Raw genomic sequence first — 21,469 nt, 5'->3', positions numbered from 1 at the left:
GTGCAGCGTCTGCAGCTGCTGCTGCTCTCTGGAGGGAAGCAACCTCTCAGCAGCAGCTTGGAGCACTGCCTGACCCTCCTCTCTCTTTGTGCCTGAAGGTCTGAAGACACCCAGCAACTGTGAGCTGGTGGTGGGGGGCGAGCCTCAGTGCTGGGCTGAGCATCTCTGTGGCCTCCTCTGGACCCATTCCAACAGTTCCATGTCCTTCTTATGCTAAGAACTCCAGAACTGGACCCAGGGCTCCAGGTGGGGACTCACAGAGTGGAGAAGAGGGGCAGAATCCCCTCCCTGCCTGCTGGTCCTGCTGCTCTGGATGCAGCCCAGGACACGGTTGGCTTTCTGTGCCACGAGCGCACATTGCCGGCTCATACCGAGCTTCTCTACCACCCGCACCCCAAAATCTTCTCTGCAGGGCTCCTCTCAATCACATCACCCCCCATCCTGTACTGAAACCATGGAATCACAGAACGGTTTCGGTTGGAAAAGACCTTCAAGATCATTGAGTCCAACCATCAATCCAACCCCGCTAAGTCTGCCACCAGACCATGTCCTCAAGTACAACATCTACTTGCCTTTTAAACCCCTCCAGGGATGGCGACTCAACCATTTCCTGGGTAGCCTGTTCCAATTAAAACAATATTAAAACAATAGTTTAATGATGTGCAACAAAGGAAGGAGGCAGGGAGGGGGGCCGGGCTCATATATTAACTCTGCAATAGCCTCTGTAAGTCACAGTGAAGGGCTGGGACGGGGAGGGGGTCACTCGCACGACACAGGCTCGACAGGGCCAGGGCAGCGATCGCTGACCCTGCCATGAGAGAACGGCGTCATGGACATCGACACGCGACCTAATGAGTCCTCTGGCCACGGCACACGGCATCTCCTCTGGCTACGGCACACGGCATCTCCTCTGGCTGCACGCCGACACCCCCGGCCGGTGCGGATTCCCACAGGTGCTTCCACCACGGAGCGCTCGGAGACGGCGGACAACGGGAGTCCAGCCTATCAAATGTTTGGCCTTTGCAAATAAATGCAAATACATTCCTCGTGGAGCAGTCATTTTGGCAATAGTATTAGCAAGCAATATGCTTGGATAACCGATTTCCACTGGTGCCATTGCAAACTCTTCTTTGTTGGACAACAAAAGGCCATTTGCAGCATTCTGGAAGAGAGAAAGAGACTCAGGAGCAGGATCATAGTATCATGGAATGCCCTGAGTAGGACTCAATGATCCCTGTGTGCCCCTTCCAACTCCTGTCCCTGCTCACCACAACCCCAGCATTCACACCATGGGGTGCTGCAGGAATAGTGTCACTGTCAGGCTTGTTGCTGTGACTGCTTCCTAGGGGAGCTGTTCCAGTGCTCCACCACCCTCTGGGAAGAACCTCTTCCTAACATCCAACCTAACCCTCCCCTGCCATCTTCCTGCCATTCCCTCCGGTCCAGAGAGAAGAGCTCAGCACCTGCTCCTCCTCCTCCCCTTGCGAGGAAGCTGTGGAGTGCGAGCTCCTGGAATATGGGCACACAACTTCTATTCTTACTCAATACTTCTGATATTTACTTTTTTTAGCACAATATACTGCCTTTATATAGGAATTACAGAATTGCATAGAATCATGGAACGGGTTGGATTGCAAGGGACGTCAAAGGCCATCCAGTCCCACCCCTGCCATGGGCAGGGACACCTCCCACTGGATCAGGGGCTCCAACCCCCATCCAACCTGGCCTTGAGCACTTTCAGGGATGCTCAAAGCAGAGACCCTGCGTGCATCCAGTAAATTAGGTGTTCTGATCCAGCTCTGATCTTGAGTCATTTTTATTCCAATAGGTACTTGCAGCAGGAACTGTCTACCTCATCCTCTGCAGGATCCCTTCGGCTACACAAAGTATCTTACAGACTGTGTGACAAGGACTGCTGGGGAGCAGTGTGGGGCAGCAGGGAAAAAAGGGCTCTCATGGATATTTTCACCGGGATGTGTACTCTTGGGGTAAAAAGGCTTTACTAAATTAGTTTTTACAGGGTCATTTTTAGCAAGAAAAATGTCATTTTCTTCTTTAGTGTAAAGGCCAGCTAAAAAGAGAGACAGAAAAACATCCCACATATCAACAGTTGTATCTGGAGCAGAAACCCAGGGTAGCAGCTCTGTTTTTCCAAACTGACAGCAGATGCAACTGCTTTATCTTCCCTGCCACGGGTCCATAGCACGTCCTAGCACACAGCTGGGCAGCAGCTCAGCTCATCTACACATTTCCACATCCCATTTCTGTGCTCCCCAGGGGAACAGTCAGTAAGAACTCTCCCAAGTGGCTGATTTCGATTTTGCCAGAGCCAGCCTGTTTCCAGAGCTCAGAAAAAGAATTTCTGACAAATCATCTCACGTAACAGTATTGTTCTGAAAAACTAAAGCGACTGTGAAGGAGATCATTTGCCTAATGAGCAGCCCAGCTAATCCACAGGCACAAGAAATTACACAAGCGAAATGCTAACCCGGGAGCAACGCAAGCGGATTTGCCCGAGTCCCAAAATTAAGTACAAGGTCTTACCTGGAAATCATTAATTTTCTTAGTGAGAAGATGATGTGTTCTGAGTCACCTAGAAAAACCCAGACACAAAAGGGTCAGCTTTAAGCCACCATCTGCAATTCAAAACACTCCCGCTGTGCTCCCAGCAGCAAGAAAAGGAAATGGTTAGGACACAGAAAGCAGGGCAGAGAACCAGCAGCCAGGAGCTGCGGCCACGAGACTGCAGCTCTTGCTTTGCTACCATTTGCTCAACGCTAACCACCCTGGGCAACCCTCTGGGAACCACCAGTGACTCCTCTAGCTCTGAAAGCCACGTCACCAGCAGCCCAGCTTCCTTAGTCTGGGCCTGGGCTCTGTGTTATCTCACTTGACACTGGAAATACAGCTCAATCCCTTTTCTTTCATTAGGAGACCTTATGGTGAGCAGGTAAAACCTGGCACCTTTGATCAAAACCAATCTACTGTGTCTCCATACTGAGTAGACAGAGCTTTCTGGAGAGCCAAGTTGTTTTTCTTCTTCAAACTGTATGTGCAATGGCTGTTGGAGACTGCTCTGCATTACAAAAGGGGGTTATTAGTTGTACAAGAACTGGAAGACCTATCTGTAACCTGTTAATCAGGTACGCTACACTTCCCTAAAGGCAGGCAAGACCAGGGAAGCTTGAAGGGCTTTGGAACAGACAGCGAAGTGGGAAGTAAGAGAATGAAGAACCCAAGAGTGAACACAGAACTCCACAGCATGACACCATACACATGAACAGACCAGGAAGGAGGTGGCAGAGGTGAATGAGCAGGGTCTGGGGAGCACAGAATACTCAGAATATCAAACCTGAAAGCACGGGAGCAGGAGCGTGGCGCACAGCAGGAACAACAGGCACATTGTCCCCATGGATCGAGGCAAGGGAGCAGGGACATCTCCCACAGTTGGCTGCCCAGCTTGCAAATGCCCATAAGAGGGAGCAAGGGACCTGGCACCCAGGATTAACCAAACAGGGCAAACTGCTCACAGGGACATCAGACTCTTACCTGCAGATGACCTTTCAAATTAGCTGGCGTTTTATAATCCCCCTTTAAAACCTATGGAAAAGAGAAAAGCAGAGTGACCCGTCTGGGTAGCGGTTCTATGAAGTCCACCTCATTGCCTGTGTCCTGTGTCCCAGTACCCCTGAACCAAATGAAATAGCCTGATGGGTGTTTGTTCTACATCGTGGTGCTATACTAGGGCAAAAGAAGGTTTCCTCCTTCTTGACTGTAAGCAAAGAGAGGGAGCAGCATCCTGCTGGGACAGGGAACCAGCACAAGCAGTTCTATGGATCTTCCTCTTAGCCTGGGCGGGGAGAGTGTTTCAGTCTTTATCATCATGCCATTTCTTCAAATTCATCCCAAGAAGCAGTGAAAGGCTCATAGCAGAGAATTAGAGTCTCTAACCCTGCCCAGGGCAGGTGCTCACCTAAATCATCCATGTTCTAGACCAGATCTCAGCAAGCAGAGAAAGCAAGGAGGAGCTGCAAGAGACCAGAACACTCGACCAGCTCCAGGGAAGCTCTTCCAGCCTCCTAGGTCAGTGCTGCTACTTGCCTGCCTGCTCATGATCTGCACGGGGACCAGTCACACCCGCAGCATGACAAGGGACACCTCACCCAAGGGGCAGCACAGGCAAAGCTGAGGTGGCTGCAGGGTCTGTCCCAAAGCATAAGAAAATCCCTGTGTTTAGTAACTGCCGTCTGTGGCTCTGCTGCTTCTTCCTTCCAGCTAAGCTCTGGGAACATGAGTCAATATTCTAAAAAAAAAAATATCTTCTGGTTTTGCCCAAATGCATTACGCGCCTCCACTCACAGTCCTCGTGGGACCATGGGAGTGGCTGGTGAGCAGCGACACGGACACAGCATGCTCTGTGTGCTCTCCTGGGACCAGACCGGCGTATCTAGTGCCTACAGCTGTGATGTTATCCAGAACATCAGCACACCCGAGGAACTCCCACGCCTCGGCTGGAGAGCAGGGCTGGGTCAGGGAGGGACAAGTCTGTATCTGCCACAACAGCAGAAACGAACACCACCACAAAATCACAGGGAACAGCACCAGTTTGAGCCACGCCAGACTTAATCTACCACTTGGAAATCAACTCGGTGTAACAGCACATATGTTCTTCACAGTCTCCTAAAAGGAAGACAGCATTTTGTTGCTCCCCTGCTCTTTTCCGATTCGGTTCAGCAGTCTCTTCTGCTCCAGAGGGCAATGGGGGTGCAGAGACCCACAGCACCGTTCCCTCCCCGTGGCTGCGACACTCACTCTGTGCGTGTTGTTGATGACTAAGGGGTCAGGGTGGCCGTAGTTGGGCGGGTTGGCATAGGGATCGTAGCCGAGCCTGGAGAGCATCGGTGCGATGTGGGCCATGTCCTGCAGCACATCCCCTGGGATATGCCCGATCCATTTAGATAACGCCTCCATGTTCACCGGCTTGATAACCTGGTCTGTTGATCTTTCTATCCTGGGGAAAAATAATGAAGAAAAAAAATAAACCAAGACACAAAAGTTGGATTTCACAGCCATACTGGGCTGAGACAGAGCAGCCCGCAGCTGGGTTCATTGCCAGCTCAACATTTTGCTCCCAATGCCCTGGACATGCATGTGGTGCAAACGCTCAGTGCCCTCTGAGTCTCCCTAGAATCACAGAATCACCAGGTTGTTAAAGACCCACCGAATCATCGAGTCCAACCATTCCTACCAAATATTAAACCATGCCCCCCCGAGGCAGAGCTGGTGCAAGGCACAGTGGGACAGCCCCTTCCCACTCACAGCCCTGCTCTGGGGAAGCAGATCCTGGAGGGGTTTCCACAGCCTCAGAGGCTGAGTGCCCCAGTATGAGCAGATCCATCCTGCACAGGGGCTGGGGCATTATCAGGACATCTCTGCTTATTACAGGGAAATAATGAAAGACACGTGGTCTGTAGCACAGACAGACCACACAACTCCACTGAAAGTCCAAACCCTCCTCTGTTTACGCAACCTTGGCAAGGTTTTTGCTGAGCAAATAGTGCTGAAAGCCCTGGGGAAATCATTGCTTCAGCCATCAAAGGTGCCCACACCTCTAAACCACAACACAGCTGCCAGCCTGGTCTGCCTGGGGTACAGGCATCGGGATGTGCTCCCTGCCAGCCTCACTCCCTGCCCTCCTGGCCCTGAGGAGCGAGCCCCTCGCAGGTGCAGCCCCTCCTCGGCACCCTGTGCTCGTGGGACGCTGGCCTGGGGTGAGCAACCTCCTGCTCGACTCCAGCCAAAGTAAAGCACACTCTGCATGGCTCGCAGCGTCCTACGAGGGACAAACGTGCACAGAGCCTGAGCCTTGCGAAAGCGTTCCAGTTACCGACGGCTACGACACAGGCAAAGCGGCACAGCCACATCCAGAAATGTCTCACACAGAGGGAAGCAGAGCCCAGCCACACACCTGCAGCCACCCTGGAGAGAGCAGCTGCGGGTCCACAGCCTCCTTCACCACTCAGGCATGAGCACTTTATACAGAGCGCTTGTAGGGTTTCCTTACACCACTGCTATGTTAGACTTAAGCCTCCTTTTAGGAAATAATGAGCATTAAAAGAGAAGAAGAAGGTGGGAGAAGGCAAGCATCCTCCTGGCACTCAGATACAGCCAGCAAGGAGGGAGCGCTGGGGTGTGTCTCCACCAAGCAGGTATTATTTCTCTTATTCTGCAATACCAGCACCAAACCCAGCAAGAATTGCTGCTCACTGCCTAAAGCCATTCAAGCAAAACTACTCGCAGTAAGGAGGTATTTGAAGACAGGTGGAGAAGAGAGGCATTAAAGAGCTCTCATTTGAGAGCAAGGAGTTCCGTTCAAATTGGAGACCAAAACAATTTCTGCGCTGTCAAGACAGATGAATAAAGTAGTCACCTGCTCCTAAAATCCTCGCCTGACAAGCTGCTCTGTTCGGTACAACAGATTGATAGTATTCAAGCCATCTTCTACTTAGAAACACGAGACCTAATGCAGCAAAACTGAATGTGCTGCTACCTCTGCCCCCGAAAAAGCGCACATAACCACAGGGAATGCGTCTTTGCCCCCAGTTTTAGCCCTGCCTGCTTCGAGGAATGAAAATGCTGCTCGAAAAGCCAAGGCAAGAGCCGAGACACTCACTTGGAAAGCGACACCCCGCCAGGCTTCCCTATGAGCTCCTCGTGGTGCAGCACCGTGTCGCTCCAGGAGATGTCCAGGAACTTCATGATGGCCTGCATGGACTGCTCGGGGTGCAGCACCAGCTGCTCGTAGTAGACAGGCAGGCACCGGGACCTCCCAATCTCCAGGCACTGCGAGTACATCACCTCGATGGCTTTGTTCCACTTGGTCAAGCAGTCTCGGTAGCTGTTCAGGTCGAAGCCCGCGATCGTCACTTTCCGCGTGATCATAGAGTGAACCGAAGCTCGGCCGTCTCGAACCATCAGGAGGAATTTGGAATTGGGGAACAGCCTGGACAGGTAGACAGAGGACTTCAGCGTGAAGGGGTCCTTGTTACACAAATACCTGGCTGGCTCGCCGTGCTTGGCGATCACTTCTAGTATAAAGGCCTGCATAGCGGCATCCAAAACTTGGTCCGTCACCCCCGCTTCGTCCAGGCGCATCTTCTCTCGCCCCGATTTGGACCAGGCCTGCCGCATCGCCAGCACGCGGGGGATGATGCGGGTCTCCTCTCCGCAGCGCACCTCAGGGTGGGCATCGAGCATAGCCCTCATCAGCGTCGTGCCGCTCCGAGGGACCCCGCCAATGAAGATCAGGGGCATCTCCTTGCTGTAACGGTACTCGACGTGGTTCGAGTCCATCATGACCAGCTCCTCGTTTTCGGGTCTCATCAGCCTGTGCCTCCTCTCGCTCAGGACCTGCTGGCACTCCAGGACCTGCTGGCCAAGGTGCAGAGTCACCATCAGGGCGACCACCGAGCCCACTACGAGTAACACCCTCCTCATGGTGACCCGCATTCTGTTCTCCTCCGCACAGGCTGGTGACCACGCTTCAGCTTTCAGCTAGTATGTGCTCAGCCCAACAGGCATCTGCAAGAGAAACACAGCATGGTTAGAGGAGCGGGATCCACAATCCAGCCCAGCTCCTGCAACACCTCAGCACCCAGCCTGGCTTCTTTGTCTTTCAGGATGCTGACAACATTTCTAGGCTTTCATCATCTCTTTCACTTATCAGCAACTTCTAGTTGTGCAGTAGGTGCCTTCTGCTCAGGAGGTAATTACAATCTATCACAGAGCACACCCAAAGAGATTATTTCTGTACTGTTTGCATACACAGAAACACAGGTTTACAGCTGGAATAAAGCCCCAGGAATGTTTCAGAGAGGGGGACCACGCGTGCTCAAGTCCATCCTTAAAGAAATCTTTACTGAGAGTCTCTTCCATCTCAGATGAAGCTTAAACCCTTCCTGCAGTTCTTCTCCCTTCCAGAACCAAGCTCAGCACACCACCGTCCTCTCGCTTCTCTCAGCCACCTGCCACCTCCCTGTATTTTCAGTTACAGGGGAGGGGGAAAAGCTGAACGAAGAGAAAAACAAAAAGCACCTCATGCAAATTTCCAGGATTTGAGTCAGGAGAAGCAGTTACCCGTTCGAATGGAACACTTTGAGATATTAAACCATCTGAAGGCTTACAGCAACACACAGAGTCAGCGTGACTGACCTTATGCAAAAATCCTTGATGTCTTCATCTGGCATTAAGGCTTTTTGGGGCTTCTGCCTCTCACGAGGCTACCCAGCAGGAAGGCAGCAGTTTCTGCAAGTCCCCTGCTCTGCTGCCTGCCTGGGAGGGACTCCTGGGAACGCTGGCACCGCTTCCCAAACCCTCCCCCTTTCTGCTCCATTTGTGAGCACAGGTTTTGCAATCCCTTCCCTGGGCTCACCCAGGGATTTCAAGTCCTTTGTGATTATGTGGCTGGGGCGGGAGCTGAATAAAGTGGAAGGAACGGGGCGTCCATGCGTTTTGTTTCGCTGACAGTCCAAAGAACTGCTTCAGAAAAACGTTTTCTCCTCTCGAATCTCTCCGTGAAAGAGGAGATTCAGCAGCGGGTGGTGCAAAGCCCCTTTGCCTCCCTGCCTTACCTGCCACCACAGCCAGCCCTGCAAGCAACCAGGTGCTGGAGGGCTCGCTCAGTTCCCCTTCCAACCCCTGACATCCCACTCCACCTACCTGGAATGGTGAGGTGGTCACCTGCTCACCAGGTCACCTGCTCACCATCCACTCGTGCTCAAACCATCAGATTGCTGGGACACCAAGGCAGCGCCTCTGCTCCCCCAGGCATCTCCCATCCCAGCAGCAAAGGAACATCACCACCAAAAATACTTCTGTGCCAATTTAGCACCAGGGTTAACATCCTGGCCAACCAGCTGCATGCCCACATACCACAGACAAGTCAAAAAGTCAAATGCTGGCCCTCCGTTTAGATGTAAATCAGAGGGAACAACAAACAGCTCGGGCATTTTTTTCAGCACTTAAAAGAAAAGGGCTCATCTGCTCCTTCCTGCTATCTTCATCTGGTTTAGTCATGTAAATATATTCAAATGTTCACCCTAAAAATAATTGCAAATGCCACAAGACCCATTTGAAAGCCTTGTAGCTGGAGCAGTCAGGATTTAAGGCCAACAGGAATAATTAGGGCTATGCAGACCAAGACAGGCTAATTAGCAGGAAAGATCTGCAGTTTAAAAAGGAGGCTGGGAGCACAGAAGTGCTCTGTTCTTTGCAAAAACGGCTTACAGTGAGCATTTCCCACCCAGATGCTCCCAGCAGCTCCTGTCCAAGTGCCTCCAGAGAGGAACAAAGGGACTCACTCAGTTCATTGGGCAAAGCAGGAGGCTGGGGGAGCTGGTGGTACCGGCACCAGCCCCGCCAGGATCAGAGAATCAGGGAATGGTTGGGAATCAGGGAATGTTTGGAAATCAGGAAATGGTTGGAAAGGACCTCAAAGCCCATCCAGTCCCACCCCTGCCATGGGCAGGGACACCTCCCACTGGATCAGGGGCTCCAAGCCCCATCCAACCTGGCCTTGAACCCCTCCAGGGATGGGGCAGCCACCACTGCTCTGGGCAACCTGGACCAGGGCCTCCCCACCCTCACAGCAAAACATTTCGTCCTGAGATCTCATCTCAATCATAGAATCATAGAATCACCAGGTTGGCAAAGACCCACCGGATCATCAAGTCCAACCATTCCTATCAATCTCTCCTCTTGCAGCTCAAACCCATTCCCCCTCATCCTATCCCTGCCCTCCCTGATCAACAGCCCCTCCCCAGCTTTCCTTGGAGCCCCTTCCAATACTGGGGCTAATTAGTCTACGAGAGAGCAGGGGTGGATAATTCCCTCCACAGGAAAATACCATGGCATAATCAGGCAGCACAGCTGTCTGATCAGAGACGACCTTCGAGTCCTTCAGATGCCCAAGTTGGCTCTGGGAGCTTCCCACACCAGCAGGAATTAGGGGGCTCTCAGGGGCTTCTCCGACATCATGGCAGGGACTGAAACCACTGCAGCTGATGACAGGGAGTAGGGATCAAAGCAGCAGCAGCCAACCCTGTGCAGAAGCCCCCAAATGCACCTCGGACACTGCAGGACGGGGACCGGCTGTGACCCACAAGCAGCGACTCCATCCCCAGCTGCGATCAGGGCACCAAGCAGAGAGCGTGGGGGAGGACAGGAGCTGGTGGGGAAGTGACAGCAGAGCAGTGACAAACAAGGACACAAGAGGTGCTACAGGCAGAAGCCTTCCTTATTTTGCATGCTGATCACACATTAGTGTAAACAAGGCTTAAACCGTTTCTTGTCAGCTTGTGAAGGCAACCCAGCATTAACGGGGCAACGGTGGTGGTGTGCTCAGGCGTATGAAATGTTCACCGGCATCACAGGGGAACCGATCGCTCTGGTGCCTCCATCCTTATGCACTTACCTTCCCCCGGTACATTCATTTTGCTGCTAGCAGAGCCTCATGCTGCAACGCAGGTGGCCGCAAAAATACCTAATGGGGAAGAAAAGCCGTGGTGTTGATTTGTTTATTTATCACAGACATCTGTGAGGGGTGACGAGATGCTCTCCTCCTTGGCCACGCGCAGCCCTCCTGCCCACAGCCTCTCTCCAAGCCCAGGGAAAAAGGTGATTGCAGCTCACGGTGGGCGCTGGCAGCCAGATGCCTGCAGCCTGGCCATCAGCATCGCTCCACCAGGGTTCCCAGGGCTGAAGCACAAGGAGAAACCGAGGGAAGCAGGAAGGCGGCTGCTCTTTTAGGAAATGAAGCTTCTTGGAAGGGAGAAGCCTCAGGGGGACTGGAGCAGCTGGGATGCTTAAACCCCAAGGGATGGCGGTCTGAACGTGGCACGCTTCCACCGCACACAAGCAACCGGTGCAAGAGCCCGTCCCAGAGGAAGCTGCTCCAGACACACTCGCCGCAGGCGCTGGTGCAAAAGCTGAAATCAGGCAAGAATCAGACTATGGTCACTGTCCCCAAACCAGTAACAGCAAGAGGAGATGGGGCGTTCCCAGGTCCGCAGGTCACGCTGGCGCATCCAGGCGCGGTCACAGGGATGCCATCCTCTGAACCAGGAGATGCCTATGTCACCAGGACCTCTCTGGCTCCAACCCAAGGAACCAAGCTGTCTCCAGCCTCACTAGCTGCCAAGGCAGTGGCACCAGCCCCCTACAACACAGGGAACCAAATACCCCCAAAAACATCGGTCTGGATGTCTGGTTTCCCACAATGACACAATCCCTGCACGTCCAAGGACGGCACCCGTCCTGAGGAGCCCACACTGAACCTGTCCTGCAAGCACAGAGCATCCCAGTGACCGCACCAGTGCAGGGGTCCTGCCCGTATCCTACCAGCGGTGCAGCAGCCGTGTCCCTGCACGACACCCTCCTCCAGGCACAGGAGGGCACCCATCCAAGCACGTTTCCAAGCAAAGCTCCTGTCTGGGGCCAGCGGAGCACCCAGAGGGGACAGGACCCAGTGGGCAGGTGGATGGCACCTCACTCCGAGCCTCACAGCGTGTGTGCAGCACTACGGGCTTGGTGTGGGGCTGCTGCAGCCGGGTCCTTCCCGCAGTTGGCTCCTCCTTGGTGCACAACAGCATCTCAGGCTCAGAGGATGTTTTTGAGAACATTTCAAGTACAGACACTAATTGTTATTCCAGCCACCCAAGAGTCTCCTCCTCTCCTGCCATCCAACGTCACGCAGCCCCTCTACTTTAGCACTAATGAGAAACCAGAGGGAAACTCCACCCAGCACTAACTTCGCAAGTGCTTATCCCCAGTGCACACATCGCCTTCCTTCCCTGCGAGGCTTTCTGCTTGACCCTGGCCTGGCCTCCATCGACCATGAGACGGATGAGGCTGCAGGTTGGTGCAGCAGCAGCAGCTTCATCCCCGAATGCGCTTCTGCAGCGTCACGACTGACACGATGCACAGAGCGGTGGTGGTTTAACAGCTTGGCCCCGAGATACCCTGCTCCGGAAACGGCTCCCGCTCTTGCCTGTGCACACACAGACAGACAGACACACACACACACATGCTTGCAAACTTCCTTCCTGACGCCTCCCCGCCGCGGTGTGGGGCCATCGTGGGCAAACACGCGGCTGCTGCACCAGCCAGGTGGACTCCACGGCTGACCGAGCACCAACAGCGAGCACCAACCAACCAACTGCAGCCTCCACAACCATCTTCAACCATGGCTGTGAAACGGGGAAGCCACCACCACTGCCAGAGAGCAGCTCAGCGCGGTGTGGGGGCTGCTGGAGCGAAGGAGCCATGCACAATCTGCAGTGATGAAGCAATGCCTCAAGCCCATTATTTAACAGCAGCAAAGTGTTACAAGCAAACAATGAACCCAGTTGCTACAAGGAGCTCAATATCATCAAAATAACCCCATTTTTCTTTAAATCAGTCCCAGAAATTATGGTTATTAACAGCAACTTCCTCAAAAGTCAGAGGTGTGGCCTGGAAAATTTTAGCTCAAATCGTTGCTGCTGAATAAAAGGATGAGGAACTGCAGTTGTCATTGCGGTGAAACAGCAGCAGAAGCTGTGGTCAGCAAAAAATATTCCAACATATCAAGCTCGCAGCTTTACAAATCAGCAAAATGTAATCACCTAATTGACAGTCTCCAGTCAATTCACACGCGGCACGCAACATAAAAATAAACACAGCTTGCTTGAGGGCGGCTGCTGCCAAACCAACCTGAGCTCAGGCAAAGCCCTGCTACAGCCAAAGGCAGACGTGCTCTCAGTGTGTGTTTAAAAACCCCCAAGGACTCCAAAGCACCTCTCTTAGCAGAACAGAGATGCTCCAGACCCGAGGAGGCAGCAGCCAACAGCAGAGGGGTCAAATGAGCCCCAGGAGAGGAAAACTGGGAAGAGCCAGTTGGGGCTGAGGAGCAGGAAGGGATGGGCTGCTGGCACACAGACTCACGGGGTGTTTCTCCATCTCGGTTTCAAAGCAGCCAGAGAGAAAGCTGAACAACGCATTTTAAAACATTTCCCACGAGGTGGGTGAGCATGGAGCCAGCACCAACCTCTGCCCGCGGCTGCGTGCCCGTGGGGGCAGCCGAGGCGATGGAAGAGGTTGAGGTTTGTCCAAGCACAGCGTCAGCCCCACTGCACAACCCACAGCTGGTGCTCACCTGGATCAGCCCCCGTGGGGATGGCCAACCTGCAGGAGCAGGGTCCAACCTACGCTGCCGTTTGCAATCGATACTGCAGCTGCTCACAGAGCAGGAGCTTTCAGGAAACCGCTGCTGGAAGTGAGCGACAGCTTGAGGCTCTGGGTGGTGAAAGTAGAGGCCACTTCTCCGTGCAATGAAATCAAACCGTAAGACAGCACCTACAGCACTCAAAACCAAGAAAAAGCTGCTTTCAGGCCCCTAAGTGTCACAAACAGCAACATAACAGCAGAACAGTTATTGCTTATTAAAGCTAAAGATGCACTTCAGGCCACAAACCCAGGCATACGTACAGGAATCAGGAGCCAAAGCCAGTAAAAATACATTCACTTCAGTACAATTCAGGGTTGTGTCCCTTTGAACATCCCCCCAGAGAACAGCACTGCGGTTTGCATTTGCACCGCTGACATCATCCCGAGTGAAATGGGAAGAAATAGTTAAAAGGCTGCACGAGCAGGTGTTCAGGCACACATCTCAGCGCCCAGACCACAAGGAGGGTGTTGAAGCTTGCATCTTCGCGCCCAGCGGGCTCGACTCACCTCCACGGCAGCTGCAGGGCTCACAGGTCCTGCCCCACTGCCTTTCAGCTGAGCGCACCCAACACGACGCACCAGCCAGAGCGGCTGACATGATGCTGGCTCCCAAACATCCCCTCTTCACCTCCCACTGCAGCTCGGCTCACATGCTGAAGCCACCCCAGCAGCTCGGCACGATGCTCCCACGGCACAGCCCCCCCACTACGTGCAGCTCCTGCTCCCCAACATCACCTCAAGCACCCACTCCTGCAGCCCAGAGGTCGCTGCCTTGGACCTGCAGGGGCGAGAGGTGGTCATAATAGACCATTTCTCTCCCAAAACACGAACTCCTCCTTGGGGAGCACATGGGGGAATTTATTTTCCCTGCTGAGTATCTAGAAAAACAAGCAAGCAGAATCTGATGTCTCGGGGATTAAGGCAGCACACACCAGCTCCAAATACCACCTTTCTCGCCCAGAAAAGCCTGTGAAGAAGGCTCTGACCTACAAAGCGCGTCCCCAGCCGAGCACCCAGGCACAGCATCCCCAGAAAGCCTGGCCAGGGATGCAGGCAGAGCATGCCAGCCTGCTTCAGCAGGGTCTAAATCACATCAACAAAGAATTGACAGACGTCTCACAGCACAAACGTACTGTTTGTTTATCGCCTCGAGGCTGTTATGATTAGAAAACCATTTTATTATCCTGTTCAATGCTACAACGTCCCCCAAATAACAAAAATCCCACCAATTCACAGCATCTCCACTCCACTGGCCTCTGGTTCCAAGCCCAGCAATGGCATTTTAGCATCCAGTGACGGGAACCAGGGTATCCACTTCTGCCAACTTCTCCGAGAGACGACAGCATTCCCCTCAAGCTGGTTTATTAATTATGAAACACCCAAAGTGAAAGCTGCTGGCAGAAGGTGGCAATAGAGGCGGCCACCCCAGTGACGTGGCACAAGCCAGCAACCCCAGCAAAGCTCTGGTAAAGCCAGGAGGGAAGGGACACACCGAATCATCAGATCATTAAGGTTGGAAAAGACTTCGAAGCTCATCCACTCCAACCGTCAGCCCAACCCCACTGTGCCTATAAAACCATGTCCCAAAGCGCCTCATCTACATGGTTTTTGAACCCCTCCAGGGCTGGAGAATCCCCCACTGCTCTGGACAACCTCTGCCAGTGCTTCACCACTGATTTGGCAAAGAAGTTTTTTCTAATATCCTAAGATCAGCTCGGTCTTTGCTCTGGAAGCGCTTGTGCCAAAACAGGACAGGAGCTCTGTGCTTTGAAGGGATCCTCCTGACTATTAATCAACCTGCAGCTTCAATTCACAGAGCTTTACCTTATCTTAATTACTCTGCACTCGCTGCCTCATGGGGACAAAGACTAAGGCAAAGCCAGCGCAGAGGTGACTGACAGACACATTCCCACGCTTGCACCCTGACCAGTGGCTCCATCATTCCGCTCCCTCCACAGCACTGGATGAGTGGGCTTTTGGGATGCAAGGAGCTGTTCTTCCACCTCAGGGTCTCTCCAACTCCCACCCCTGGCCCAGGGTAGGTCCCGGGGAACCCCACTGGAGAGGGGCACAGGGAGTCAGAGTTTGCAGCCTCTGTTTTCACTCGCAATGCTCGGTGCAAACACAACTCTTCCTTCCCCAAACTGAACAAAGACTCCCCACGTGAATCTGGCAGATCAGAGCCCTCCATACAAGAGGGAGAAGCAGAAGGCAGAGGAACTGCTAGGAAAAACACTAAATATCTTCAAAAAAATACTTTCCAGACCCATGTGCCAAGTCCTAAGTCTCAACGAGCTCCATTCCTGTACGCACAAAGATCGCGACTTGCAAATAAAAGGTTGGTTCTGCAAGAGAAACCCCAAAACCTCAGATTTGCTTATGAAACAAAATCAAAATATTTTATTTCCTCCTGCAGCAACACCAGGCATCCGCAGGGGCTGAGGAGAGGGTAATGTGGACAGGAGGGTGATCTGCACACCCTGAGGGCAGCGAGGTGAGGAAGAAACACTGCTGCACCCCGTCTCCCACAGCCCTCGCTGCACATCCCCACCTCGTCTCCTGCGGCTCCTGGCACAGCCTCACCCTGTGGTACCTGGTTATCCACCACGACCCAGCCGGACTCAGCTGCCACAAGGCCAAGCGTTTGGCATTTTCACAAAGCCAGTAGTTTGGGGAAGGGCACAGAGTGTGAATATGTGGCCTTCCGCTCAACAGGACACAAACCCCATGCACCTGCACAGCCTCAGTGAGGACGCGCAACGACTTCCCACCAAGCCCCAGTGTGGGAGAAGCTCTTCTTGTGAAACCATAGATGGAAGAAAAGGAATGGCATCCTTCCCAGCTGTGCAGCTCTATGCACTGCACGGCTGATCTGTAAGACAAATCACCCTGAACAGAACATCCGAGTGCTTCACGGCTTGGTTCCCGTCTTCAGAAACCCAGCTATGATCTCTAGATCCCCTGCTGCCATTTATATCTGCAAATCCTGGGCTACTGAGGGCTGCCACTGCATGTCTTCCACACCCTTCATGCCCTCCTTTCCTCTGCATGCTCTCCTTTCCTCTGCGTGCCCCCCCTCCCTCTGCGTGCCATCCCTTCCTCTGTGTGCCATCCCTTCCTCTGCGTGCCATCCCTTCCTCTGTGTGCCATCCCTTTCCTCTGCGTGCCATCCCTTCCTCTGCGTGCCATCCCTTTCCTCTGCGTGCCATCCCTTTCCTCTGCGTGCCATCCCTCCCTCTGCGTGCCATCCCTCCCTCTGCGTGCCATCCTTTCCCTCTGCGTGCCATCCCTCCCTCTGCGTGCCATCCCTTCCTCTGCGTGCCATCCCTTCCTCTGCGTGCCACCCCGCCACAATGACCTGCAGCCAGCTGTGAGCACAGCTGCCCTGGAGAGCAGGGTGGCTGGGTGCTCTCCCACCCCTCCTGGAGCGTGTCCAGGCGCAGCCACTGCCAGACACGGTCACTGACACTGCAGGATCCACCTCCAACATCAAGAAGGAACCAGGAGCACTGGAGAAACCCCAGCTGCTTCTCCCTGTCCCACTACAGCAGCCTGTAGATTGCAGCAGCTCCAGAACCGACTACACAGCAGTCGTTCCTTCACGGAGAAGCACCTCGACGCCGTAGCCACTTGTGGATTCCCAGGTCACGGTTTGCATTCACTCATTCGGGAACACGCAATGAGAACCAGCTGCTTGCTTCACTTCCGAGCGCTGAGGATTGAGCAACCCGCTGCTGCTCTCAGCGGTTCTTGTTTGCAGACCCTGCGAGGGGCCAAGGGGCGGCTCTGCGGTGGGACAACCTGCACCCTGCACCACTTCTACGGGCACATCACCCAGTCTGCAGCCCTACCTGCATCCACACTGCGAGGCCAGCACGAATGGATAGACTGGGGATGAAAATTGAAGGGTGGAAAGCATTGTCCACCTCTACAGAGGGTTTACTTGAGGAGAATCCCTGCGATACTGGGAGCAGACAGGGGTTTAGGAGAACGGTGCACACTAAAGGCTTGCAAAATGGTGTGAAATAAAGCAGGAAGAGGACAACAAGGAACGCTTCTCCCACTGGCCTGCACACTTGCTGGGCTGCAAAATCCAAAGAGAAACTCACTCTGCTGAGGCTGAGGCTTCCTAAATGCATCACAACTTGGTCAGGAGATGCATCTGTATGATGCCAAACGAAACCACCTGCTGGGTGTTTGTTTTCTCCCTCCAGAACTGTTCTTGACAGTCTCTGCAGCTCATGATGCTCCTGCCATCCTGCACGGCCCCTGCAGGCACAGCATATCTGTAATGCAAACCGCCTCTGGAAGCATCTTCCTAAAATAGCGACACAAATTACTAATACAGTTTTTAAAACCCACAGGCAGAAAGCAGCAGCAGCACGAGCTTGGCTCCTCCTTCTGCTGAGCCCACCAGCAAATTGCATCCTGAAGAGACCCTACAGCAGCTCCTGCCTCTGTGCCCCCAGCCTGGGACATCTCAACAGTGCCAGTGTGGAGGGAAGAATCCAGCCTGTATCCCCCTGTAGCGCGATGTCCAGGAGATGCCAAGAAGAACCCACGTGGCACCGTGACCAGCTCAGCTGCCACCATGGAACACGGTGCTTCTCGCCTGAGGAGAGGGGTTTCCAGCTCAGCAAAGGGGACCCAGAGCATGTATGCGGCTGCCCCATCTCAGCTGGTTTGCCACCAAACCTCAAGGCATGGAAATTGGCTCTCACAGCTGGGTTCTAGCAGCAACACTCCAGTCTTCTGGGAAACAGAGCTGCAGGAGCAGCACAGTCCTCTGAGCATGAACACAGGCACAAAAAGCAACTCGTAGGAACGGAGAAAGCTCAGTGCTCTGGACCAAAACACCAGGCTGCTGGGAGGGTGTTCATCCACACATCAGCAAGATCCATGAGTCGCTTCCTCAAACTCCACCCCTGCAGGTTCATGCACGGACCTTGGGGTGTTTACAGAGGTCAGTGCTGGAAATCACCCCCTAATTTCATGGGCTGCCTTTGCTGCGTGAGCGCCCTGCAGCCCCTTGGCTCTCTCTGCGGGCAGCGCAGCATCCCTGTTCCCAGCTGGGTGCCACATCCACGCAGCTGCCGAGCATGAGCTGTTACAAAACCCCGCTCGGAGGAAACATTTGAACCTTGCGTTGGCGCTTGACAAGCTCCCCACGAACGTGTAGCAGCATTCCCAGAAAAGCAACGTCAAATTTGGAAACCTGCTCACACAAATCATTTGAATCTCTCCACTCACCCTTGCTCGGTACCCGAGCCTGAGCGAGCAGCACAGCTGTGCAGAGGGAGACTTCACCGCCCGCAGACTCAGCAGCTGGTGGGGCCGGGCTCTGACTCGCAGAGGAAGATGTGTGAGGAGGTTTCAAGCTGTGAGATGTTTTTTGGACGCAGACCGAGCACACAAATAAACACAGCGAGGGACAGAACAAAGGCGCGCACGATGCAAACCATACCCTTCCCATGGAAGACCGTGGCCCAGCAGCACGACCACGCCGGCAGCAGCGCCAGGGACTGCAACTCCAGCCACAAGTCCCAAGGAACTTGACCTTGCTACAGAAATAGCATGGATCTCACACCCCTACCACGTGCAGAGCAGCGGCGCGGTGAACAGCAAGGCAGAGCAGGGAGAATGTTGGTGTTCTGGGCATGCTGGCACCAATGCAGCTGCTCAGGAGCCTGCCTGCAGCCCCCCGGCCCCAAAACAAGCGCTCCACAGCCACCCCACGGGAGCTGCAGCTGCGAAAACCTTCTGCCCTAAGAAGTTGAGGTTAACACTGAGCAAGACCCACAGGCACAGCCCTGCACTGCTTGCCCGGGCCACGGTGGCACAGGCTGCCACGCTTGCCCCAAGCCCCGGGGGCCTGGATGGATGGATGGATGGATGGATGGACGGACAGCCCTGGTCTGTGGGTGCCTCCTGACAGGCAGCGTGTCCACCACACGACTGCTCTGTACAATGATGCATGGGTGAAGGAGGGCACAGCCTGGTGCTGGGCTCCCAAAGGGGTGCCGGGGGTGAGGGGAGCGTGCTGGAAAAGCAGGAAAGAGGGGAAAAAAGGGTCCATGGGGCACTCTGCAGCGAGCACCCCGCGTTGTGCGCTGCACACCAAGCCCTGAGCTCTGTGCTCTGTGTGCGCAGCCTGCATTGCCCAGTGCACTGGGCACACCACGTTCCCTGTGCACCCAGCACTGAGCACCCAGCATCCCCTACGCACCAGGAACCCCACACTGAGTACCCCTCAAGCACCGGGCACCCCGCAGGGCACCTACACTGGGTACCCAGCACTGAGAATCCCCCAAGCCCCGAGCATCCCTCATGCACTGAGCACCCCTCATCCCCTGCGCACCAGGCATCCCCTGAGCATCCCTCACACACAGAGAACCGAGCACCCCGCATCTCCCCGGTGGAACCCGCAAACCCTGCACGCACCCAGCACCGATTCCCGAGCCCTGAGCATCTTCCACACACTTAGCATCCCGCATCCCCCGCAAGCCCTGCACACGCTCAGCCTCGAGCATCCCCCGAGCATCCTCCACGCACTCAGCCCCGCATCCCCTGCGCACCGAGCCCCGAACATCCCAAACGCACCAGGCACCCCACAAGCCCTGCAGGCACCCAGCGCCGATTCCCGAGCACCTTCCATGCGCCGCGCACCCCGCATCCCCGGCGCACCGAGCCCCGAGCATCCCCCAGGCGCCCCGCAAGCACCCAGCCCGAAGCATCCCCGGAGCCCCGAGCATCCTCCACGCACCGCGAGCCAAGCACCGAGCATCCCCCGCGAACCGAGTATCCCCCGAGCATCCCCCACAAACCCTGCACGCACCCAGCACCGATTCCCGAGCCCCGAGCATCCTCCACGCACCCAGCACCCGCATCCCCCGAGCGTCCCCCTGCATCCTGAGCACCCTGCATCCCCAAGCATCCTCCACGCACCGAGCACCCCGCATCCCCAAGCATCCTCCACGCACCGAGCACCCCGCATCCCCCAAAGCACCGGGCACCCAGCACCCGCATCCCCCGAGCGTCCCCCCGCACCCTGCGCACCCTGCATCCCCGAGCACCTTCCACGCACCGAACACCCCGCATCCCCCGAGCGTCCCCCGCACCCTGCGCACACTGCATCCCCGAGCACCCTCCACGCACCGAGCACCCCGCATCCCCCGAGCGTCCCCCGCACCTTGAGCACCCTGCATCCCCGAGCACCCTCCACACACCGAGCACCCCGCATCCCCCAAAGCACCGGGCACCCAGCACCCGCATCCCCCGAGCGTCCCCCGCACCCTGCGCACTCTGCATCCCCAAGCACCCTCCACACACCGAGCACCGAGCATCCCCCGCTCTCACCGTTCCGCCGCTCCCCCCTGTTTCTCCCCCGAGCGGCGCGGGACGCGGAGACGTCACGGGGGGGGCCGGGATCCCCGACACCGCCCCAGCGCGCATGCGGGGCGCGGGGGGGGCGGGACCGCGTCCGTCTGTCCGTCTGCGCGTGTCCGTCCGTCTGCGCGTAGCCGCGTGTGTCTGTGTGTCTGCGCGTGCCCGTGTCCGTCCGTCCGTCTGCGCGTGCCCACATCCGCCTGCGCTTGGCCGTGTCTGTCTGTCTGTCTGTCTGTGTGTCTGCGCGTGCCCACGTCCGTCTGTCTGTCATCGTGTGCCGAACTTATCTGCCCGCTCCCGTGTCTGTCCGTCTGTCTGTCCACGCCCGTGTCTGTCTCTCTGTGCACCTGTCTGTCCGCACATGCCCGTATCTGTCTGTCTGCATGTGCTCGTGTCTGTATGTCTGTCTGTCTGTCTGTAGGGGAGGTTGTGGAGAGGAGGGAGCTGGGCTCTTCTCCCAAGGGACAGGGGACAGGACGAGAGGGAACGGCCTCAAGCTCCACCAGGGGAGGGTCAGGCTGGACATTAGGAAAAAGTATTTCATGGAAAGGGTCACTGGGCAGTGTCCGAGGCTGCCCAGGGAGGGGGTTGAGTCACCTTCCCTGGAGGGGTTTAAGGGACGGGTGGACGAGGTGCTGAGGGACATGGGTTAGTGTTTGATAGGAATGGTTGGACTCGATGATCCAGTGGGTCTTTTCCAACCTGGTGATTCTATGATTCTGTGATTCTGTCCATGCCCGTGTCTTGTCTCTCTGCGTATCTGTCTGTCCGCACATGCCCACGTCTGTGTGTCTGCATGTGCTCGTGTCCGTCTGTCTGT

General features: G+C 55.1%; 1 protein-coding gene across 5 annotated transcripts; it reads right to left on the bottom strand.

Moving 5' to 3' along the window:
* Nucleotides 1–983: 983 nt before the first annotated feature.
* On the bottom strand, nucleotides 984–20,640 carry TPST2 (tyrosylprotein sulfotransferase 2). Of its 5 annotated transcripts, none has more exons than XM_069871460.1 (7): nucleotides 20,620–20,640; nucleotides 10,472–10,540; nucleotides 6,674–7,581; nucleotides 4,813–5,011; nucleotides 3,550–3,600; nucleotides 2,545–2,593; nucleotides 984–1,162 (listed from the first exon to the last, which is right to left on the bottom strand). In XM_069871460.1, exons 3-6 carry the CDS (start codon nucleotides 7,507–7,509, stop codon nucleotides 2,564–2,566), a joined length of 1,116 nt encoding a protein of 371 aa, XP_069727561.1. In that variant the 5' UTR covers nucleotides 7,510–7,581; nucleotides 10,472–10,540; nucleotides 20,620–20,640; the 3' UTR covers nucleotides 984–1,162; nucleotides 2,545–2,563. The 5 variants fall into 5 exon arrangements, with proteins under 5 accessions (XP_069727561.1, XP_069727562.1, XP_069727566.1 ...); XM_069871461.1 differs by lacking the exon at nucleotides 20,620–20,640 and adding an exon at nucleotides 13,193–13,274; XM_069871465.1 differs by lacking the exons at nucleotides 10,472–10,540; nucleotides 20,620–20,640 and adding an exon at nucleotides 9,947–10,396.
* Between the last annotated feature and the right edge of the window lie 829 nt (nucleotides 20,641–21,469).

The sequence above is a fragment of the Phaenicophaeus curvirostris genome, chromosome 17 (assembly GCF_032191515.1).
Source record: "Phaenicophaeus curvirostris isolate KB17595 chromosome 17, BPBGC_Pcur_1.0, whole genome shotgun sequence".
In the NCBI taxonomy this organism is placed as follows: domain Eukaryota; kingdom Metazoa; phylum Chordata; class Aves; order Cuculiformes; family Cuculidae; genus Phaenicophaeus; species Phaenicophaeus curvirostris.
This window is presented reverse-complemented; position numbering and strand designations above follow the sequence as displayed.

What these genes read in the sequence shown, in the direction of transcription:
- TPST2 (XM_069871460.1), bottom strand. Translation starts at nt 7,509, where the DNA reads ATGCGGGTCACCATGAGGAGGGTGTTACTCGTAGTGGGCTCGGTGGTC. An exon ending in TCATCAACAACACGCACAGA is followed by an intron (nt 3,601 to 4,812) that starts GTGAGTGTCGCA and finishes TCTTTTCCATAG; the next exon opens with GTTTTAAAGGGGGATTATAA. An exon ending in ATTTGAAAGGTCATCTGCAG is followed by an intron (nt 2,594 to 3,549) that starts GTAAGAGTCTGA and finishes GGGTTTTTCTAG; the next exon opens with GTGACTCAGAACACATCATC.